This window comes from Manis pentadactyla, chromosome X (assembly GCF_030020395.1).
Source record: "Manis pentadactyla isolate mManPen7 chromosome X, mManPen7.hap1, whole genome shotgun sequence".
Classification (NCBI taxonomy): Eukaryota; Metazoa; Chordata; class Mammalia; order Pholidota; family Manidae; genus Manis; species Manis pentadactyla.
Window position 1 is genome coordinate 78856793 of NC_080038.1, and position 22136 is coordinate 78878928.

Genomic DNA, 22136 nt, shown 5'->3' on the forward strand with positions numbered 1-22136 from the left:
TGGGGTTTTGGCTTGTAGGTCTATGATAATTTGTCTGAAACATATTATATTTTCTATTACTTTTCATGAACCTGACCAGAGTAAGCATTCTGTTATTAAGTGTGTCAGAAGAATGGGTTGGAGAGTACTAGTTAGGCAAAATTTCAGTGAGTTAAAATACTGCCTTGGGTCCTACTCTTATGCTCCTGCTTCTTTTAAAATCATTATTTTTAAGTAAATGGACATAAAGCTCTTTTACATTTCTTAAATTCTGTGTATCTATTACAAAGTCCCCTTGATTCAGAGGTCTCTGCCCTCTGGCCAATTCCCCAACAAAGAAAAAGCAGCAAAAATAAACAATACGCTGGGAATCCTAACATTTTACAATGAATTTTAAAGAAAAAATTTTTTAATTGTATACTTAGGAGTTTTTAACCAAGGCAACAAAAATTTGTCTAATGCTTTTTCAAATAATATTTCCACATAGTTTATCATTTCATTATTCTTACATTGATTCTGATTAATATTCCTCCCATGTAGAGCTTATAAAAAATGTAGTTCTCTCTAGCTTTCTCATTAGAAAGGCTAGAATTAAGTTAATTAATTAGCTATTGTATTAATGTAGTAAGAATCCCTATACTGTTTATTTCATAGCTTTAGTTTTACTAAACATTGAGCTATAATAGGAATAAGTAGTTGATATGGAAAATCTGAAATCTTTATTCCATTCTTGAGGATTTGCTGCACTTTCTACATTACTTTCACTACTTAGGACTGTGTTGGGTTAGTTTATACTTAACATGAAGTTTCTTGAAGTAAAGATGAAGACTTTGATGAGGTTTCTCTATTTCCCTAACCCAGTGCCTACCTTGTTTCTTAGACATACTTTGTTGAAATGCTATCCAGTTTTTCTCCTTTTTACTGGAGGGATTCCCTCACAAAGCTAGGATGACTTGGCTTAGTAAAGGATGCATATTTTCATGTTATGTGCTGAATTGTATCCCTCTAAAATTCATATTTTGAAGCCCTCATCCGTAGTACCCCAGAATGTGACTGTATTTGGAGATTATATCTTTGAAGATGTGATTAAGTTCAAAATGAGCCCACTAGAGTGGGCCCTAATCCAATCTGACTGTGTCCTTAGATAGTGACAGAGAAATACCAGGGTTGCACACACTCAGAGGAAAGACCAGGTAGGGACACAAAGAAATGGCAATCTATAAGCCAAAAAGAAAGGCTTCAGGAGATACAAACCTGCTGACACTTTGATATTGGACTTCTAGCCTCCAGAACCATGTGAAAATAATTTTTTCTTGTTTAAGCTACCTGTTCTATGGTGTCTTGGCCCATTTGGGCTGCTATAACAAAAATAACAGACTGGGAGGCTTATAAACAACTAATTTACTTCTCACAGTTCTGGAGGCTAGAATCCTATGATAAAGGTACAGGCATATTCAGTATCTGGTGAGGACCCACTTCCAGGTTCATAGACAGTCATATTATCACTGTATCTTCACATGGCAGAAGGGGGCTCAGGAACTCTTTGTGGGCTCTTTTATAAAATTATTTATGCCATTCATAACCTAGTTATCTCCCAAAAGCCCCACCTTCAAGTAACATCACATTAAGGGTTAGGGTATAACATGAATTTGCAGGGGGGCACAAATATTCAATCTATAGTATATGGTATTTTGTTATGGCAGCCCTAGGAACCAAATACACCTAGAGATAGATAGGTACATGGAATATATTTGATGATAGATAGATAGATCAATTATAGATAGATAGATAGGTAATAGGGAGATAGATTGAAAAAGTAAGGTGGATACCCAAGCCCTCTATATCATAGTTAAAAAAAAAGGTTGAACATGGATTAGATTGACAAAAATATTTTGATGACTTTAAGTGCAGTGGTTGTTAATACAGATTGGCAAGGGGGTATAGGGCAAAGCAGTTTGGGGCTACCAAAACCTTCAGACTGAGTTATAACTCAATTTTTATACAATTAAAAATGTAACCATTTTAGATCAAAAGATAAAAATGTGTCCAGAATTTTAATGCCTCCTAATGCAAATATCAAGGATATCCCACACTTCTTGGTAAATTCACTTCATATAGAGTTGCCTTCAGAATGCAGGATAATTTATTATATCCATACTGGGTGAAGATGGGAACAGCTGGCAAGCACCCTCTTTCTATGACTTTTAACACAGTAATTAAAAAAGATGAGAGTTGTTGGAAAAAGTTTAACTAAACCTCACATCAAAGCACACAAAGAAACACTTTGGAATTCTTTAATACGGCTTTAAGAAACATTTCTATTCAAGTTTATTTAAAATACGTGATGTATAAAACAGGCTAATACCTAATATACCATTTAATGTTCAATGTGGACTAAAAGATTTTCAATTTATAAAATAAATATTGGCATATGCTTAGCCCTAGTATTGCTGTATGCTGTTGGCATAGTTTAGTGTCTTCTAAATGTATCTTTCTTTGTCAGTGTTTTGCTCATCATTTTGTAAATTACAGTTTTGTAATAGAGAGGTAATTCATATCTTGGACATAGTGCTAAAATGATGGAGTGGTTCCATTTTTACTCAGCAATTGATCTTTCACACTTGCATTTTCTGGTATTAATCATATTTATTGCCCCAATATTACTATAAAGAATTCTCAGTAGTTATTTTCATCATTTATTAAGATAATCCCCTTACCCCACCATTCCTGTTCATTACAGCATAACAATGTCTCATTGATTTTAATTGGAATTTCAAATTTGTGAATGTTAAATCATGTCAGTGCACCAACCATAAATTACCTCCCTGCTTTTAGGCAGTGACTATACAACAGCAAATGTCTGGATAAAAAGAACAATTGGTGTAATCATAGGAGTGTTGTATGCTTTCAATAAATACACCAAACATCAATATGATCAAGAAAATGATTTCTGGTTCATTAAGCCATTAAGAAGATAGGAAATTCAACCAAATTTCCTATCTTCTAAGCTTCTATGCATATTAAGTGAGTGGCTTATAGCAGAAACTGAGCAATTAGCTACTCGTTTTTTCCCCATTTGACTGGAAGAACTTTGTCTATATAGGCAAAGCCACGTACCCCTCAGCTTTTACATATGCTGCTGGAAAATCTGGTGTTTCCCTATTTGGAACTCTTCTAATCTTGCTGAAGACCTGCCAAGACTCCCACCTTTGGAGTAGATACTGATTTTGGCCAAGAGGGACCTTGAATGAGTCCTGATGAGAAGGTAGATTCCAAGAGCTGGGGTAAGATTAGATTAATGGGTAGAAAAGTAAAAAACAAAACAAACAAACAAACACATCAGAGATTCTGTTTGCTTTAATATATTTTAAATCTTCAGAGAGAATACCAAGTGGTCCTGAAAACGTTTCCCTAAAGTTTACAACTCTAAAAACTGCTTTTGCAAATGTACCTAAAAGCAAAAGTATAAAAATGTTCAAACTGTATGAACCACAAACACAACTCCAGAGAATTAATTGATTCAAAGGAAATAATTCAAATGAATACGGTTACTGAAATTTAGATTTGTGACAGATTTGAAACAAACTCAGAGTCCAGTGTTTAATAAATCATAGTACATTAGCCTAGTAGATTACTGTGTAGCTGTTATACTTTGTAAATACGATACCTGAAGCAACATGGCAGGGTGTCTACAATGTAAAAGTGGGTATCCATATGAACAAAGCTTCAGAGGGAACTCAAAGACAAAAAAATTATTATAATGTTGACTGTTAGGAATATGAGCATGTTGATTTCTAGCTTCTTTTTTTCACCAGTAGTTGCACATATTTTGCTGAGTGCCCAAGATTGCCATGCCTTATACCATTCCACAAAACAGGGTCATTGTTTTAGGCAGCAGATGGGATAGAGTCAGGCAGGTGGAGATGTTAATATCACAATGACAGCATGGGAATGGGAATAGAACTACTCACCTCTGAATGAATAAACCACACCAAGCAAATAGATGAAGCTGCCCATACAACCATTTTGTTTCCTAAAGTCAGACTGGTTGCTACTGCAGTGACTGGAATTCAACCCCTTACCTCTCTGTTTAAAGCATTCTCCTAAGAAGAGTGCCCTGGAAATAATTCTGTGGTTGTTTCCTATATAGTTTCCTATATAGTCCCCTCAGCATGCTAAAGTATCAGATGAAATGGCTATGCTACTGTAGAACATTATGGTAATATAATAGTATGCATTTATGCACATTTCAATTCACTCTTTAGCATGGATAATCAAAGTAAAGTAGAATTTCAAGTTTGGGGCCATTGTTCTGTGTTTTAGCTAGCTATTCTATACAAAATCTGCTGTTATGAACAGATTAGGTGTTTGAGGGCTGGAAATGGGAACAAAGTAACTGATCATTTTGTTTCTTACCACATATTTTTGTATGTTATCATGATCTTATAAATGAGTGTGCTGTTTCTGAGTGAACAGCCACTTGTCTTCATTAAAATATAGCACATGCATGTCAGAGCATTTGAATGAGGGGCAGTACTGGTCAGTAAATGGTCTTCAACATGTAAGTGCTTTCAAAAGCTATTCATTCTGATTTGAGATTTGTTTAGACTACCTGTAAGGCAAGTGGGCCTATATTACTAGTGAGAGTTGTTTAGTCTTCTCAGAGGAAACTTATATCCAAGGAGTTGAAATTTTTTGAAACCATCATGAAAATGAATTAGCTATGTTTAATAATAATTCTGTAAGTAGTAATATTACTAATTACAACTCTAAATAGGGAATTTTAAAAAACCCTTCTCATAGAAAGTTGCCAAATTGCAGTCTATTTATATGAATGTTTTTCAGGTGGAAGTGAATCTTCCTGGGATAAAGATAAGATGCAGTCTCCTCTTGCTGCTCCTGGACCCCAACATGGAATTGCTCATGCAGCCCTGGCGGGCCAGCCAAGCCTTGGGAGTGCTCCTACCCTCAATCCACTGCAGCAGAACCACCTGCTGACCAACAGTACGTATACTGTCCTCCAAAAACTTGGTGTGTTGAGAAATAGAGCATGAAAGACCCACTGGACACCTTAGGATAGCAGGACTAATATATTTTTCTTCAATAATACTTAACAGTTTAAAGTCAGAAGGTTAGGTAAAGAGAGATTCATTTGAAAGAGTGGGGTTTATAGAGATGGATTGAGAGGCCATGTAGCAGAGTAGTTAAGAATATTTTTTAATAGTTTATGGCTATTAAACTTGTGTTTGAATTCCAAAGCTTTTCAGCCCCATATCAGGGTTTGACTTTGGAGAAGTCACCTAACTTTTCCAAGTCTGATTTTCCAAAACTATAAAAGGGGGATAAAAATATACCCACTCAGGGATTCAAGATGGCGGCGTGAGAGGTGAGATGGAGAATTCCCCCCAAAACCACAAATAATTTGAAAATGTAGTTAAATGATACAACTAACCCTAAAACAGCAACAAGAAAGAAGGCTGAACCAGACTGCATACAGACCTCATGAACAGAGCAGACCTCACGAGACAGGGTAATGTATGAAAGCCTTAATCAGGTGGGACCCAAGCCCTTCCTCCACCCCAGCTCACCAGCGGGAGGAAGAGAAAAGGAGCGGGGTAGTGGGTGGAAGCCTAGAACTGCTGAATACCCGGCCCTGGAGGTCTGCTTTGGGAGCAGAAACCTACACTGTGTGGTGCTCTGGACGTTGGGGTGCTCAGATAAGTCGAGTGCTTGAGAGACAGATTCCAGCCATTTGTGGAGGAGAGGATCCACACCCAGCTGCTCTGGGACAAGGGAAAGGCAGGCGGTCTGAGAGGCTTCCAAGCAGCAAGAGGGCTGCTGAAGGAGCAGGGCTTGCATGGAGCTTGCTGCATGGGGGAGGGGAGAGCTGGACAAAGGTGTCTGGGTGCGCTCTGCCCAGCTGGTTGGGACTTTGATGAGCTTTGGGTGCCCCATCCCCCTGGCTGCCTGCTCAGCCCTGAGGCCCCCTACTGTGATACGCAGCCTGCTGTGCCTTCCTCCTAGCATGCCAACACTGGTTCACAAACCTGCAGTCACTGTGCTGGAATCAGGCCAGCCAGAGGGAGACCCGCCTACAACAGCTAGAGACACAAAGCACAGAGGCTTACACATGTGCGCTTGGCCCACTGGCTCTGACACTGGAGACAGGCACCACAGATGGGAATCAGGAAACAGATCTTTCCTCCCCACAGACACGAGCTCCACTCTCCTACCACCCCAACCTCACTCTAGAGGCTGAGCAGCTCCAGAGACTGGAGCTTCTGGGCACCACACAGAAATATGAAACATCAGAAGAACATGGTTCAGACCAAAATCTCACAAACCCCAGAAAAAGGGCGAAATGAAATTGAAGTCACCAATCTTCCTTAATCTTTAAACATCAACAACTTAAAAGTCATAAACATGCTTACAGAGGTAAAGAAAAATATTCAAGAACTCAGGAACGAATTTGAGTCGGAGATTCAATCATTAAGAAATTCCATATCTGAAATGATACATAAAATGGAGGGATTTAAAAGCAGTTTAGATGTAGTAGAAGAGATGGTAAATGGAATAGACATTAGAGAAGAAGCATACAAAGAAACTGAGGCACAGAGAGAAAAAAGAATCTCTAAGAATGAAAGAATATTGAGTGATTTGTGTGATGAATCCAAACGGAACAATATTCATTTTGTAGGGGCACCAGTAGAAGAAGAGAGAGAAAAAGGGATAGAAAGTGTCATTGAGGAGGTAATTGCTGAAAACTTCCCCAATCTGGGAAAGGAGATAGTATTTCAAGCCATGGAGGTACACAGATCTCACAACACAAGGGACCCAAGGAGACAATATCAAGACATATAATAAGTAAAATGGCAAAGTTCAAGGATAAAGACAGACTTTTAAAAGCAGCTAGAGAGAGAAAAAATATCACATACAAAAGAAAACCCATCAGGCTATCATCAGACTTCTCAACTGAACCCTTACAGGCCAGAAGGGAGTGGCATGATATATTTAATGCAATGAAGCAGAAGGGCCTGGAACCAAGAATACTATACCTGGCAAGGCTATCATTTAAATTTGAAGGAGAGATTAAGCAATTTTCAGATAAGAAAAAGTTGAGAGAATTTACCACACACAAAGCACCTCTACAGTGCATTTTTGAGGGACTCCTATTGATGGAAGTATTCCTAAGGCTAAATAGATGTCACCCAAGGGATAGACAAAGAGTACATTATATGATTCACAACATACAAAGAATGGAGGAGGAAGAAAAAAGAGGAAAACAAAAAGAACGTTTAAGATGTGTTTGTAATAGCACAAGAAGGGAGTTGAATAAGACTGTTAGATGGCAAGGGAACTACCCTTGAACCTTTGGTAACCACGAATCTAAAGCCTGCAAGGGCAATAAGTCCATACCTATCGATAATCACCCTAAATGTAAATGGTCTGAATGCACCAAACAAAATACATAGAGTCACTGAATGGATTAAAAAAACAAGACCCATCTATATGTTACCTACAAGAGACTCACCTCAAACCTAAAGACATACACAGACTGAAAGTAAAGGGATGGAAAAAGATATTTCATGCAACTAATAGGGAGAAAAAAGCAGCAGCTGCACTACTTGTATCAGACAAAATAGACTTCAAAACAAAGAAAGTAACAGGAGACAAAGAAGAACATTATGTAATGATAAAGGGCTCAGTCCAACAAGAGGATATAACTATTATAAATATCTATGCACCCAACACAGGATCACCTACATATGTGAAACAAATACTAACAGAATTAAAGGGGGAAATAGAATGCAATGAGTTCATTTTAGGGGACTTCAACACACCACTCACTCCAAAGGACAGATCAACAATACAGAAAATAAGTAGAGACAGAGGCACTGAACAATATATTAGAACAGATGGACTTAACGGACATCTACAGAACACCGCATCTGAAAGCAACAGGATACACATTCTTCTCAAGTGCACATGGAACATTTTCAAAAATAGATCATATACTAGGCCACAAAAAGAACCTCAGTAAATTCTAGAAGACTGAAATTGTGCCAACTAGCTTCTCAGATCACAAAGGTATGAAACTAGAAATAAATTACAGAAAGAGAATGAAAAAGCCCACAAACAAATGGAGGCTTAATAACATGCTCCTAAATAATCGATGGATCAATCACCAAATAAAAACAGAGATCAAGCAACACATGGAGACAAATGACAATGATAATTCAACAACACAAAACCTGTGGGATGCAGTGAAGGGCATGCCAAGAGGGAAATAAATGGAAATACAGGCCTACCTCAAGAAAGAAGAAGAGTCCCAACTGAACAGTCTAAACTCACAATGAAGGAAACTAGAAAGGAAGAACAAATGAGGCCCAAAGTCAGTAGAAGGAGGGACATAATAAAGATTAAAGCACAAATAAATAAAACTGAGGAGAATAAAATAATACAAAGAATCAATGAAAGCAGGATCTGGTTCTTTGACAAAATTTAAACAAAATAGATTTACCCCTAGCCAGATTTATCAATAAAGAAGGAGAGTCTACACACATAAAGAGAATCAGAGATGAGAAAGGGAAAATCACTATGGACAACACAGAAATACAAAGAATTATGAGAGAATACTATGAAAAATTATATGGTAGCAAACTGTATAACCTAGAAGAAATGGACAACTTTCTAGAAAAATAAAACCTTCAAAAACTGACCCAGGAAGAAACAGAATATCTGAATAGACCAATTAACAACCCAGAAATTGAATTGGTAATCAACAAACTAACTAAGAACAAAACTCCTGGACCAGATGGTTTCTCTGCTGAATTTTATCAAACATTTAATGAAGACCTAATACCCATCCTCCTTAAAGTTTTCCAAAAAACAGAAGAAGAGGGAATACTCCCAAACTCATTCTATAAGGCCAATATCACTGTAAAACCAAAACCAGGCAAAGACACCACAAAAAAAGAAAATTATGGAGCAATATCCTTGATGAATATAGATTCAAAAATACTCAAAAAAATATTAGTAAACCAAATTCAAAAATACATCAAAAAGGTCATCCATCATGACCAAGAGGGATTCATCCCAAGGATGTAAGGATGGTACAACATTCAAAAACCCATCAACATCATCCACTACATCAACTAAAAGAAGGACAAAAACCATATTATCACTCCACAGATGCTAAAAAAGCATTTGATAAAATTCGACATCCATTCATGATAAAAACACTCAACAAAATACGAATAGAGGGCAAGTACCTCAACACAATAAAGGCCATATATGACAAACACATAGCCAACATTATACTTAACAGCAAGAAGCTGAAAGCTTTACCTAAAGGATCGGGAACAAGACAAGTATGCACATTCTCCCCACTTTTATTCAACATAGTTATGGAGGTCCTAGCCATGGCAATCAGATAACAAAAAGAAATAAAAGGCATCCAGATTGAGAAGGAAGAAGTCAAACTGTCCCTTTTTGCAGATGACATGATATTGTACATAAAAAACCCTAAAGAATCCACTCTAAAACCACTAGATCTAACATCTGAATTCAGCAAAGTTGCAGGAAACAAAATTAATACACAGAAATCATGTTGCATTCCTATACACTAATGATGAACTAACAGAAAGAGAAACCAGGAAAGCAACTGCATACACAATTGCATCAAAAAGAATAAAATACCTAGGAATAAACCTAACCAAGAAAGTGAAAGACCTATACCCTGAAAACTACAAGACACTCTTAAGAGAAATTAAAGAGGACACTAATAAATGGAAATTCGTCCCATGCTCTTGGCTAGGAATAATTAATATTTTCAAAATGGCCATCCAGCCTAAAGCAATCTACAGATTCAATGCAATCCCTATCAAAATACCTACAGCATTCTTCAATGAAGTAGAGCAAATAGTTCTAAAATTCATATGGAACCACAAAATACCTCGAATAGCCAAAGCAATCCTGAGAAGGAAGAATAAAACAGGGGGAAGTATGCTCCCTGACTTCAAGCTCTACTGCAAAGCCACAGTAATTAAGACAGTTTGGTACTGTCACAAGACCTATTGACCTATGGAACAGAATAGAGAGTCCAGATATAAACCCAAGCATATATGATCAATTAATATATGATAAAGGAACTATGGATATACAATGGGGAAATGACAGCCTCTTCAACAGCTGGTGTTGGCAAAACTGGACAGCTACATGTGAGAGAATGAAACTGGATTATTGTCTAACCCTGTACGCAAAAGTAAACTCAAAAGAGATCAAAGACCTGAATGTAAGTCATGAAACCATAAATCTCTTGGAAGAAAAAATTGGCAAAAATCTCTTGGACATAAACATGAGCAACTTCATGAACACATCTCCCTGCGCAAGGGAAACAAAAGCAAAGATGAGCAATTGGGACTATATCAAGCTAAAAACCTTCTGTACAGCAAAGGATACCATCAGTAGAACAAAAAGACATTCCATAGTATGGGAGAATATATTCATTAATGACATATCCAATAAGGGGTTGACATACAAATTATATAAAGAGCTCACACACCTCAACAAACAAAAAGCAAATAATCCAATTAAAAAATGGGCAGAGGAGCTGAACAGACACTTCTCCAAAGAAGAAATTCAGATGGCCAATATGCACATGAAAAGATTCTCCACATTGCTAATCATCAGAGAAATGCAAGTTAAAACCACAATGAGATATCACCTCACACCAGTTAGGATGGCCAACAGCCAAACGACAAACAACAACAAATGCTTGCGAGGATGTGGACAAAGGGGAACCCTCATACACTGCTTTTGGGAATGTAAAGTAGTTCAACCATTGTGGAAAGCAATATCGAGGTTCCTCAAAAAACTAAAAATAGGAATTCCATGTGACCCAGAAGTTCCACTCCTAGGAATTTACCCTAAGAATGCAGCAACCCAGTTTGAGAAAGACATATGCCCCCCTATGTTTATCGCAGCACTATTTACAATACCCAAGAAATGGAAGCAACCTAAGTGTCCATCAGTAGATGAATGGATAAAGAAGATGTGGTACATATACACAATGGAATATTATTCAGCCATAAGAAGAAAACAAATCCTACCATTTGCAACAACATGGATGGAGTTAGAGGGTATTATGCTGAGTGAAATAAGCCAGGCAGAGAAAGACAAGTATCAAATGATTTCACTCATCTGTGGAGTATAACAACAAAGAAAAAACTGAAGGAACAAAACAGTAGCAGACTCACAGAACCCAAGAATAGACTAACAGTTACCAAAGGGAAAGGGACTAGGGAGGATGGGTGGGAAGGAAGGGATAAGGGAGAAAATGGGGCATTACGATTAGCACACATAATGTGGGAGGGGGGCATGGGAAAGGCAGTATATACAGAGAAGACAAGTAATGATTCTATAGCATCTTTCTACACTGATGGACAGTGACTGTAATGGGGTATGTGAGGGGGACTTGATAATAGGGGGAGCCTATTAACCATAATGTTGTTCAAGTAACTGTACATTAATGATATCAAAAAAAATAAAAAATATATATATATATATACCCACTCATTAAGTTCATTGTGCATGCTAAAATAGTATAGGAAGAGCTGTTAACAGCAACTTGCATATAGTGAATACTGTATAAATTATTAGTATCATTACTCTGTAATCAAACTACAGCTAATGAATACGAATTCAGGTTTAGATGATATTTTTAGGAACTTCAAAGACTCAGAAGCCTTTGTGGAGGAAAGCAGGTCTTATATACTTTAGTGACCTAAAATCCTACTTTTCCTACAAACAGGAAATCTGGGAGAACAGTTCCAGTATTCCTTTCCCTGAGACTTTCATTTTTCTGCTAAACTCTATGATTAGGACAACAGAAGGATTCTAAGCTATTTTAATATGATATCCCAAATCTTAATGAAGCAGTAGTTGTTAAGCATATAAAATAAGTTATGGTGTCTTATTTTAAAGAGGTTACAGTCTCAGGGTGAAAGTTCTCAAAAAATGGATTGTTAAGAAAGACAAATAAAATGAATGGCAGAAAAGTTATAAATATGTTATGAGAAGTAATAAAAGACTTATTAAAAGAGAGTTATGTTATAAAGGAAGGGAACTTCGAGGACTTCTGGGTTATGGTCTCTTATAAAAGCATAGAAATGATTACTCCTGTCCTCACAAGAAAAAAAGTGGAACAATATGAAAACCAGCAACTCTTCTAAATCAATCAGAGACTGAATTCACAGACAACAACTATCCCCAAAACTGGAGGGATAGGTGGATACAGAGAATCACAGTTTACAGGGAGCACAAACCACATCTGGAGCCTGGTAGAAACATTTAAAGGGTTATTGAACAATTTCTGGAGACTCAGTGTAGACCTGGCTTAACAGATAAAAACTCCTGGAGGCGAGGCTCATCCCTGCACTTTCATGAATTTTACTTACAGGATCCCTTCCAGGTTCTCAGGGAGAAAATTACCCTCATGGTCAGACAGGGGAAGAGGGAAAGTAACCATTTAAAAATATGCCCAGAATGTTCTGTTCTTCTTAACAAAGTCCTGCCTCAAAGGAAACTATTTTACAGGAGCTTAAATTACTTGGTTTGACTGCAGCCTAACTGACCTGGAAGAACGGGTATACTAAACTCCAGCACCCTGTAGCCATTGATGTGGGGGGAGGAAGATACATAACTCCAGCCTTCCACTTGGGGAATGGGAAATACTCAATTCTAGCCCCTTCTAGCCTTCCTGTCTCACCTAACAGGGGAAAAAAGGCTAAAAAGCACATGTGAAATTCACAGCCCAAAGAGGAAGACTCATTAAGAAACTGAGACCTAATCATAGGATTATAGAATGCTTTTTTTCCCTCCACATTTTACCACAACCACAATAAGGCTCTGTATAATAATAGGGGATTACAAATGAAAGAACTGAAAGCCCCAGGACCTATTTAATATAGATTTTCTAGGGAAAACCGAAGACAAAGGGGGGACACAAACTTATAGCAACTAATAGGACAGGTACAGCAAAAAGGACACATGGCCTAACTCAGCAAGACAAACATAAACCCTTTCACTAAAGGCCTATTTACCTCAGTTCCCTTTACCCAGTACACCATTTCTTGCTGTTAACAAAAACTTACAAGGCATGAAAAAGGCAAAAAACACAGTCTGAAGATATAAAGCAAGCATCAGAACCAGAATTAGATATAGCAAATACTTTGGAATTATCAGGTTGCAAATTTAAAATAAATGTGGCAATACAATAAGAGAATAGAAAAAGTGGAAACCATAAAAGAATATATGATAAGTTTAAGCAGAGAAGTGGAAATTCTAAGAACAAAAAGGAAATATTGGAAATCAAAAGTGTTCCTACAAAATGAAGATTGCATTTGATAGACTCATCAGTAGACTGGACACGGTCAGGGAAAGAATTAGTAAGCTTGAAGACATGTCAGTAGAAACTTCCCAAACTGAAAACAAAGTTAAAAAAGAATGAAAAACACCAGGACAGAATATCCAAGATCTGTGCAGCAATTACAAAAGGTGTAACATGCATGTAATAAGGATCCCAGAAGGACAAGAATGAAAGGAAGAGAAGAAATATTTGAAGTAACAAAGTTTAAAATTTTCCAAAATTAATGAAAGACACCAAACAGCAGATCCAAAAAAGTTCAGAGAAGAATAAGAAGTATAAATATTTAAAAAATGCCTATGAGTATTAACCTGTAAAATCAAAAACAAAGAGAAAATCTTGAAAGAAAACAGAGGAAAGAAACCCCTCCTTACTCATATATGAACAAGATAAAAATTTCACTGGCGTTACCCTCAGAAACCAGGCAAGCAAGAATAGAGTAGTTTGAAATATTTAGAGTGTGTAAAGAATAAAACCTCAGCAACCTGGAATTTTAAACCCTATAAAATTCCATTTAAAAATTAAGAGGAAATCAAGACTTTCTAAAACAAGAGTTGAGGAAATTTGTTACCATACCAGCAGATCTGCCCTGTAAAAAATGTTAGAAGAAATGATATAGGTCAGAAACTTGGATCTACAAAAGGAAAAGAAAGTGTTGGAGAAGGAATAAATGAAGTCAAATTATATACACATACATACATACATACATACATATATATATATATATACATATATATTTATTTATTCTTAACTAATGCAACAAATAAGACTGTTCAAAATAATAATAACAAGAATATATTATGTGATTATACTTTGAAGATAAGTGATATAAATGACAGCAATGTTATAAGGGACAAGAGATAGGAATTGAAAATTCTCTGCTGTAAGATACTTGCACTAAGCATGAGGTGGTATATGTTATTTGGAAGTGAACTCACAATTTGTAAATACATATTGCTAACTTCAGGGAAAACACTTAAAATTAGAAAAAATAAGTATAATTAATGTGCTAAGTGAGGAGAGAAAAGTGAATCACATAAAGTGCTCAGTAAACACCAGAGAAAGCAACAAATGAGTGGAAGCAAGATTTTTTTAAAAAAGAAAAAACAAGGACAACAAATAGGAAACAGTAGCACATATGATAGCTACTTACCCAACTATCAGTAATCACTTTAGAAATGATTGCACTAAATATACCAATTGAAGACATAGACTGTCCCATGTTTGCTAGTGACTTGGGATGTCAATGTCTTTACCATTACTTAAATGCAGTATACCTCTTATATCACCATTTATCAATAAAAAAAAGAAAAACAAAAAACAAAACAGTAACAATGAAGATTAAAAAATGGAGACTGTCAGAGTAAATAACAAAACAAGACCAAACTATGTGGTCTATAAAAAACTTACCTTAAATGTAAAGACACATATTGAGTAAAAGTAAAGCACTGGAGAAATATATACTATGCTAACACTAATAAAATGAAAACAGGAGTAGCTGTATTAATTTCAGACAAAGCAGATTTGAAAGCAAGGAAAATTCTCAGGGGTAAGAGGGTACTACATAATGATAAAGAGGTCAATTTTTCAAGAAGATGTTAATAAGCCTTAATGTGTTTGCTCCTAACCCAGGGTGTCCAAATATATGAGGCAAAACTGATAGAACTCTTAGGAGAAAAAGTGAGTCCACTATTGTAGTTGAAGACTTCAATACTTTTCTATCAAAAATGGACATATCCAGTAAACAGGAAGTCAGGGAGAGTATAGTTGAACTGAATACCATAATTAATCAACTGGCTGTAATGGACTTTTGTAGGATATTTTATCCAACAACAAAAGAATACACATTATTCTTAAATTCACATGGAACATTTACCAAGATAGAGCACATTCTGGGCCACAAAATACACCTTAACGAACTTTAAGGAACAGAAATCATACAAAATATGTGCTCAATCATAATGGAATTAAAGTAAAAATGAATAACAGACAGAAAGCTGAAGTATTAAAAAATACTTGGAAGTTAAACAACATGCTTCTAAGTAACGTGTAAATAAATTTCAAGAGAATATTTTAAGTAAATGAAAATAAAAATACATCTTATCAAAATTTGTGGGATACAGCAGAAGCAGCTCTTAGAAATTTATAGCATTAAATAAATATGCTAAAAGGAAAGAGATAAAATCAGCAACCTAAGCTTCCATTTTAGGGAACTGCAAAAAGACAAATGAATTAAATCTAAAGCAGAAGAAAAAAAACTAATAAAAATTAGTGCATAAATCTATGTATTTGAAAATAGGAAATCAATAGAGAAAAATCAATGAAACCAACAGCTGATTCTTTGAAATGACCAATAAAATTGATAAAGCACTATCCAGGCTAAGAAAAAGGGAGAAGATATACATTACTAATATCAGAAATGAAAGAAAATATATCATAGATATTAAAAGAATAATAAAGGAATATTTTAAACAACTTTTTGACCACAGATTTGATAACCTGGATGAAATGGACTAATTCCTTGAAAAAATGTAATCTATCAATACTCATAAGAAACAGATAATCTGAATAGGCCTCTATCTATTAAAGAAATTGAATCAATAAAATAGGAATTACCAGATCCATATGCTTCCCAGGTAAATTCTACCACACATTTAAGGAAGAAACTATACCAGCTTGCTACAGTCATTTCCAGAAAATAAAAGCATTTGGAAAACTTCCTAATACTTATTCTGTGATGACAGCACTTAACAATTATCAAAACCAAAGACATTACAAGGGAATCGATAGACCACTAGCTCTCATGAACATGCATGCAAAAGTCCTCAACAAAATATTAACAAATTGTATCCAACAACATATAAAAATTATACACCTAATATATACCTATACAAAGTAAGATTTATTCTAGGTATGTGAATTTGGTTCAACATCTGAAAATCATTTAATGTAATCTGTCACATCAGTAAGCTAAAAAGAAATATCATATGATCCTAACAATAGATACAGAAAAATAATGTAACAGAATATAATAACCACTCATAATAAAAACTCTCAGAAAAATAAGAATAGAGGGGAAATTCCTTAACTAGATAAAAAAAATCTACAGAAAACCACACATCTAACATATACTTAATGGTGAGAAACTATGTGCTTTTTCCTTAAGGTGAGGAATAGGAAATATGCCTTTTCTTACCATTCCTATTCAACATTGCACTGGAAGTTCTAGCTAAAATAATATGACAAGAAAAGGAAATAACAGGTATATAGATTGTGACAGAATAAATTGTCTTAATTCAAAGATGACAAAATTGTCTATGTTAAAAGATCCAAAAAATTTGACAAAAAAAACCTCCTGGTAATAATAAGGGATTATAGCATGTTTGCATATAAAAGTTGATTGTTTTCCTGTATATGAGCAATGAACAATTGCAATTTGAGATTAAAAACACAATGCTTCTTACATTAGCAACAAAAAAATGAAATACTTAAGTATAAACCTTGATAAAATATGTATAAGATCTTTAGAAGGAATACTATAAAACCTGATAAAAGAAATCAAATACTAGTTAAGTAAATGGAGAAATAGTCTGTGTTCATGTATAGAAATATTCAATATCATTAAGATGTCAGTTATTCCTACCCTGACCTATGTATTCAGTACACTCTTAGTAAAAATCCAAAGGAGTTATTTTGTGATTATCAACAAACTAATTCTAAAGTTTATATGGAAAGCAAAAGGCCCAGAATGTTCAATATGACATTGGAGATAACAAAAAATCAGTAGACCGATCCTATCCTATTTCAAGATTTATTAAAGGCTATAGTCACCAATAGTACAACGTTGGCAAAGAATGGACAAAAATATCATTACAATCAAGTAGAGAAATATATCCATACAAATATAGTCAACTGGTCCTTGATGAAATCACAAAGGCAATTAAATGGAGGAATTTCAATCTTTCAACAAGTCATGCTCAAACAAGTAGGTATCCACATGCAAAAAAAAAAAAAGAATCTAGACACAGACTACATTCTTCACAAAAATCAGTGCAATCTGGATCATGGACCTTGATGTAAATTTCAAAGTGCTAAATGTATTAGAAGATAACATCAGAGAATGTCTAGGTGATCTTAGGTTTAGCAATGAATTTTTAGATATAACACTAAACACATGATCTTTAAAAGAAGAAAAATGGAAAAATTGGACTTAAACATTAAAATTAAAAATCTAAACTTTTGTGAAACATACTGTTAAGAAAATGACAAGACAAGCTACAAAGTGGAAGAAAATTTTGCAAAACACATACCTGATAAAGGACTGATAGAAAATTTACAAAGAACTCTTCAAAGTAAACAATAAGAAGTAAACAACCCAATTAAAAATGGGCCAAAGACCTGAACAGACACCTCACCAAATAAGATGCACAGATGGCAAAAAAGCATATGAAAACATACTCAACATCATAGGTCATGTCATTAGAGAATTTCAGATTAAGACATCAATGAAATACCCCTACATACCTATTGGAGTGTCTAAAATCCAAACCCATCAACATCAATTGTTGGTAAGGATGTGGAGCAAGAAGAATTCCAATTCATTGCTGGTGGGAATGCAAAATGGTACAGCCACACTGGGAAATATTTTAGCATTTTCTCATAAAGCTAAAGAATCTTTCCTATTTATCCATATGAGCTGAAACTTATGTCCATATATAAATATACATACAATTGTTTTTATGAACTTTATTCATAATTGATAAAAGTTGGAAGAGACCAAGATGACCTTCAGTAGGTGAATGATTACACAAACCATGGTACATCCATACCAGGGAAGAGTAGTTAGCAATAAAAAACAAAAACAACAAGCTATGAAAACTGTATAAGACATGGATGAATTTTAAGTGCATATTGCTAAGTGAAATAAAGCCAGTCTGAAGAGACTAGTGTATGATTCCACCCATATGTCATTCAGGAAAAGAAAAATCTGTATACAGTAAAAACCAAAGGAAAAAGAGAAGGGATGAATAAGTGGAGCACAGGGGACTTTGAGGGCATTGAAACTCTTCTGTATGATCCTGTAATGGTAGGTAGATGCATGATGCTGTGTATCTGTGAAAAGCCACAGAATGTGTAAAACAAAGAATGAACCCTAATGCAGACTATGGACTTTAGTTAATAATAATTTATCAATATGGATTCATTACTTGTAGCCAATATACCACACTAATACAGATGTTAATAAGGGGAAACTGCTGGTGGAGAGGAGATATATAGAAATTATTTGTGTAAAGAAAAAGTAAATTTGCTCATTTTTTTCTGTAAACCTAAAACTTTTCTAAAAATAAAGTCTATTAATTCAAACTAAGTAGAATTAGGTAGATTCCAGAGACGGGCATGAATAAAAATAAAGGCTAATTTGCATTAAAGCTAGAGAGCAGCAAATAGTACAGTGGGGCTAGAGCAGGGCATACATTGAGGAATATAATGAGATGTTATATTCTGTAGTGCCTGACTGCAGAAATGACAATATATTGCAGTGGCCAACATGGCTTGGAAATTGAATGAATGTGGGATTTCAGAAAGGAGGATTAGAGTATTACTCAAGTTTGTACCTTTAATGCCTATGAAGAGGTGTTGCCATGCACTTGAATAAAAGTTACAGGAGTTGCCAGAATTCCAACCAAGATGTGTTAGAAATAATGCTTTTAGTAGCTTGCATGATGCCTTTGAGGTTGACAAGAAAGAGATCACCCATTCTGGTGACTTTTTAAAAAAGAATTGTCTTCACTACCATACTATTAAAAGCCTCTGTACATTTCTGGCATGTGACTAAATGAGCCAGATTGCTCGTCTGTTGTGTACTATTGATGGCTCTTAATTTAATGTTTTCAGCTTTGGGAAAAGGTTGACTTACATAATTCAGTATTTGCATAGGCTTTGCATGTGCAGCTCACGTGGGGTCACTGTTAAACTGGCCTGTAATGTAAATATTAGCTTATAGTCTAGGGAACTATAGTCAGTTGATGGTTAGCTATTGCAGGTCATGATCTGAAAGTGTAATTTTTTAAGTCCTTCATGATTATTTGAAGTGTTTGATAAATTATATTTTAAAAATGTCAATGGGCTGTTAAATTCTGTTCGTAGTTTGCATTTAGTTTGCATGTCAATTGGACAGTAAGTACTCATATGACTTGATATGGCCAGATGGTGTCTGGATGATGCTGAAAATCTTTGGAGAATGAAGAAGGATTATTGCACTGCTAAGGGAAGTGTAAATTGAACAAAGGTTCATTTAAGCATTTGAGCGGTAAAGGGAGGCACTGATGGCAACTTTTCATCTGCAGTTTGATCAGTTTGCTACTGAAGCACTGTGTACACAAAGAAGAATTGAACTCTATAATTATCTTGGGTTTGCAGTAAATGAGAACCTTATAAAGAAACCTGCTTAAGTCACTGATGGTTGCTGTTATGTTAAGCATAAAGTGAAGGTTCTAAGGGAAAGATAAACAGTGATTAGTTCAAAATATGTTATGGAATACCCCATCATTGTAGCCAAGTTGTATAATGGGTAAAGCATAAAAATGCATGCATATACATCTAAGTAATTCTAGAAGGCTAACTGAAAATAAATTTAGAGTTTAAAAGGAAGGGCAGAAAGCCATTTTGAATTCAGTGATTACACTGTGTTGAGGCTTCTCAAATAATTTAAAAATCACAGGAAAAATGTTTCATAACTGAAAAGTTTGGTCTGACAGATTACTCCTAAATAGGATTAGAGATAATGAGCTTACAGAGGAAAAATTCAAAATATTTTATTGATATTCTCTGGGGACTTGGAGTCAGAGGAAGTACAGAGGATGGTCCCTTTCTTGGTTTCCACACAGAATCTAAGTTTCTAGCTTTTTAAAAAACCCTTGTATAATACTGATAACAGTACATTTTGAGCCTCTCTTTTTCAGAACTATTGATGACTGTTGTGTTCTTTTTTTAGTAGTTTCTTTAGCTGAGATGACCACCTTAGTGTTGTATAAGACATGTCATATCTGGAAGTGCATTCTAATACATTGTGAGCCTTTGAATTTTTTGTTAATGGATTTTTAATCCAGCCATCACTGTTGAACACAGGAGAAAGACCCCAAATTAGTTAATAGCATTTCTTCCCTGCTAGCCTCCTTTTTGTCCTAAAATTATGTGTTTGCATAACTGTTACTGCTGTTTTGAAGAGTGAAATTTAGGGAGCCTCTGAATATAATTCCTATACATTCATCATTCTGTTGCTATTGTGATATGAGAAGCAAGAAAAAATGAGGAAAGCAAAGAGGAAAAAGGGATGTTTTTAGTAGTTGATAATTGTATGTAGGACCAGCATAACCATTGCCCATCATAAAATTTCTATAATCTGTAATGATTTAGGAAAATTATAGGCAAGGATGTTTTAGAACATCTGTTAAAGATTGCTGGTTTCTGGGCATCTGGCCAAAAGAAGGCAAAATGACTGTTGAGGCAATAGTTTAAAATGCATTGTAAAGTGCTATAGTTTACTTATCATAGTAATGTTAGCATCCATAATGTTGGGTAACTTTCCCTAGCCTCTTCTCAAAGGTGTTTCCTCACAAATCCCAACTAATAAGGGGTAACTAGACAACTATTTTAATTTGTTACCTTTTTCATGAAGACATATCTGTGGCTACCACAGTGTAATGTGGATGATACTTGTGAGAAATTCTTTAGGAAATTTAAAATGTGTGAAAATTATTTCAACTTGCATAAGAAGACAGGATGCTAGATGCTATTCTATGATATTTATATTTGCTATTAAAGTGGAAAACAGGTTGATATTTTGATAGGGGAGTTATTCCCTATGGACAAAAGCTTCAAATTAGACCCATAAGCATTCATTTTAGGAATCTTTAATTAAAAGGGTGGAACATATTCCAGCTCTTATTTTCTTCAATAATTCTGAAGCCTAGAGAATCTACATCCTGTCTTACCAGCAGCACTATTATGTCTCCTAAAGAAAGTGTTAAGCTAGAAATTATGAACACATCAATATACTATAATGATTAAAAAGCAAGTTACTTCTTTTTGTTAAACAAAATGGTGTTTGGCTTAAAGACTTGTTTTCTGAGTGAAAAAAAGATTGCATCTTATAAATATTTTGGGAGAGAGAGCAAAATAAGGAATATTGATAAATAAAAGTCAGTGGAGGAACATTAGAAAAATATATTAAATCCTAGGTACTATTAATTGCCCAAGGAGATACGAGAATATAATAAAACCTGATTTTTTAAAAAGGCAACAAAATAAATTTAAATACTTTTTTTGTAATTTCATAGCATCAATTTTGGTATGATTTCCTTTTGCCCAAATAATGTAACAAATGTAATAATTAAAGATGCACTGTCACTTTTAGGACTGGATCTGCCATTTATGATGATGCCTCATCCCCTACTTCCAGTCAGCTTACCTCCTGCATCAGTTGCCATGGCAATGAATCAGATGAACCATCTCAATACTATTGCCAACATGGCTGCTGCAGCCCAGATTCACAGTCCACTCTCCAGAGCAGGAGCCTCTGTTATAAAGGTAAGAATCATAATTTAGAAGAGGACAAGGGTTTTAAATACATGTAAATTTTAGTAAAATATTAGCAATACCACTGGATCTTCAGAAAAAAACATGGTTCATTGACTCAGTTACTTAGCATACAGTATTGATGAGTTTGATT

At 35.2% G+C, this 22136-nt stretch overlaps 1 protein-coding gene across 3 annotated transcripts in view; it reads left to right on the forward strand.

Annotated features, from left to right (window-relative positions):
• DACH2 (dachshund family transcription factor 2) overlaps positions 1–22136 on the forward strand; it is a 761757-nt gene that overhangs the window by 548905 nt on the left and 190716 nt on the right. For all 3 annotated transcript variants that reach the window (XR_008995031.1, XM_057495299.1, XM_057495298.1), the window contains exons 5-6: positions 4825–4983; positions 21822–21994. Coding sequence is in view for 2 of the 3 variants with exons in the window: in XM_057495299.1 (XP_057351282.1) it covers positions 4825–4983; positions 21822–21994 (332 nt within the window). In the remaining variant the exon portion in view is untranslated. The remainder of the gene's footprint in view (positions 1–4824; positions 4984–21821; positions 21995–22136) is intronic.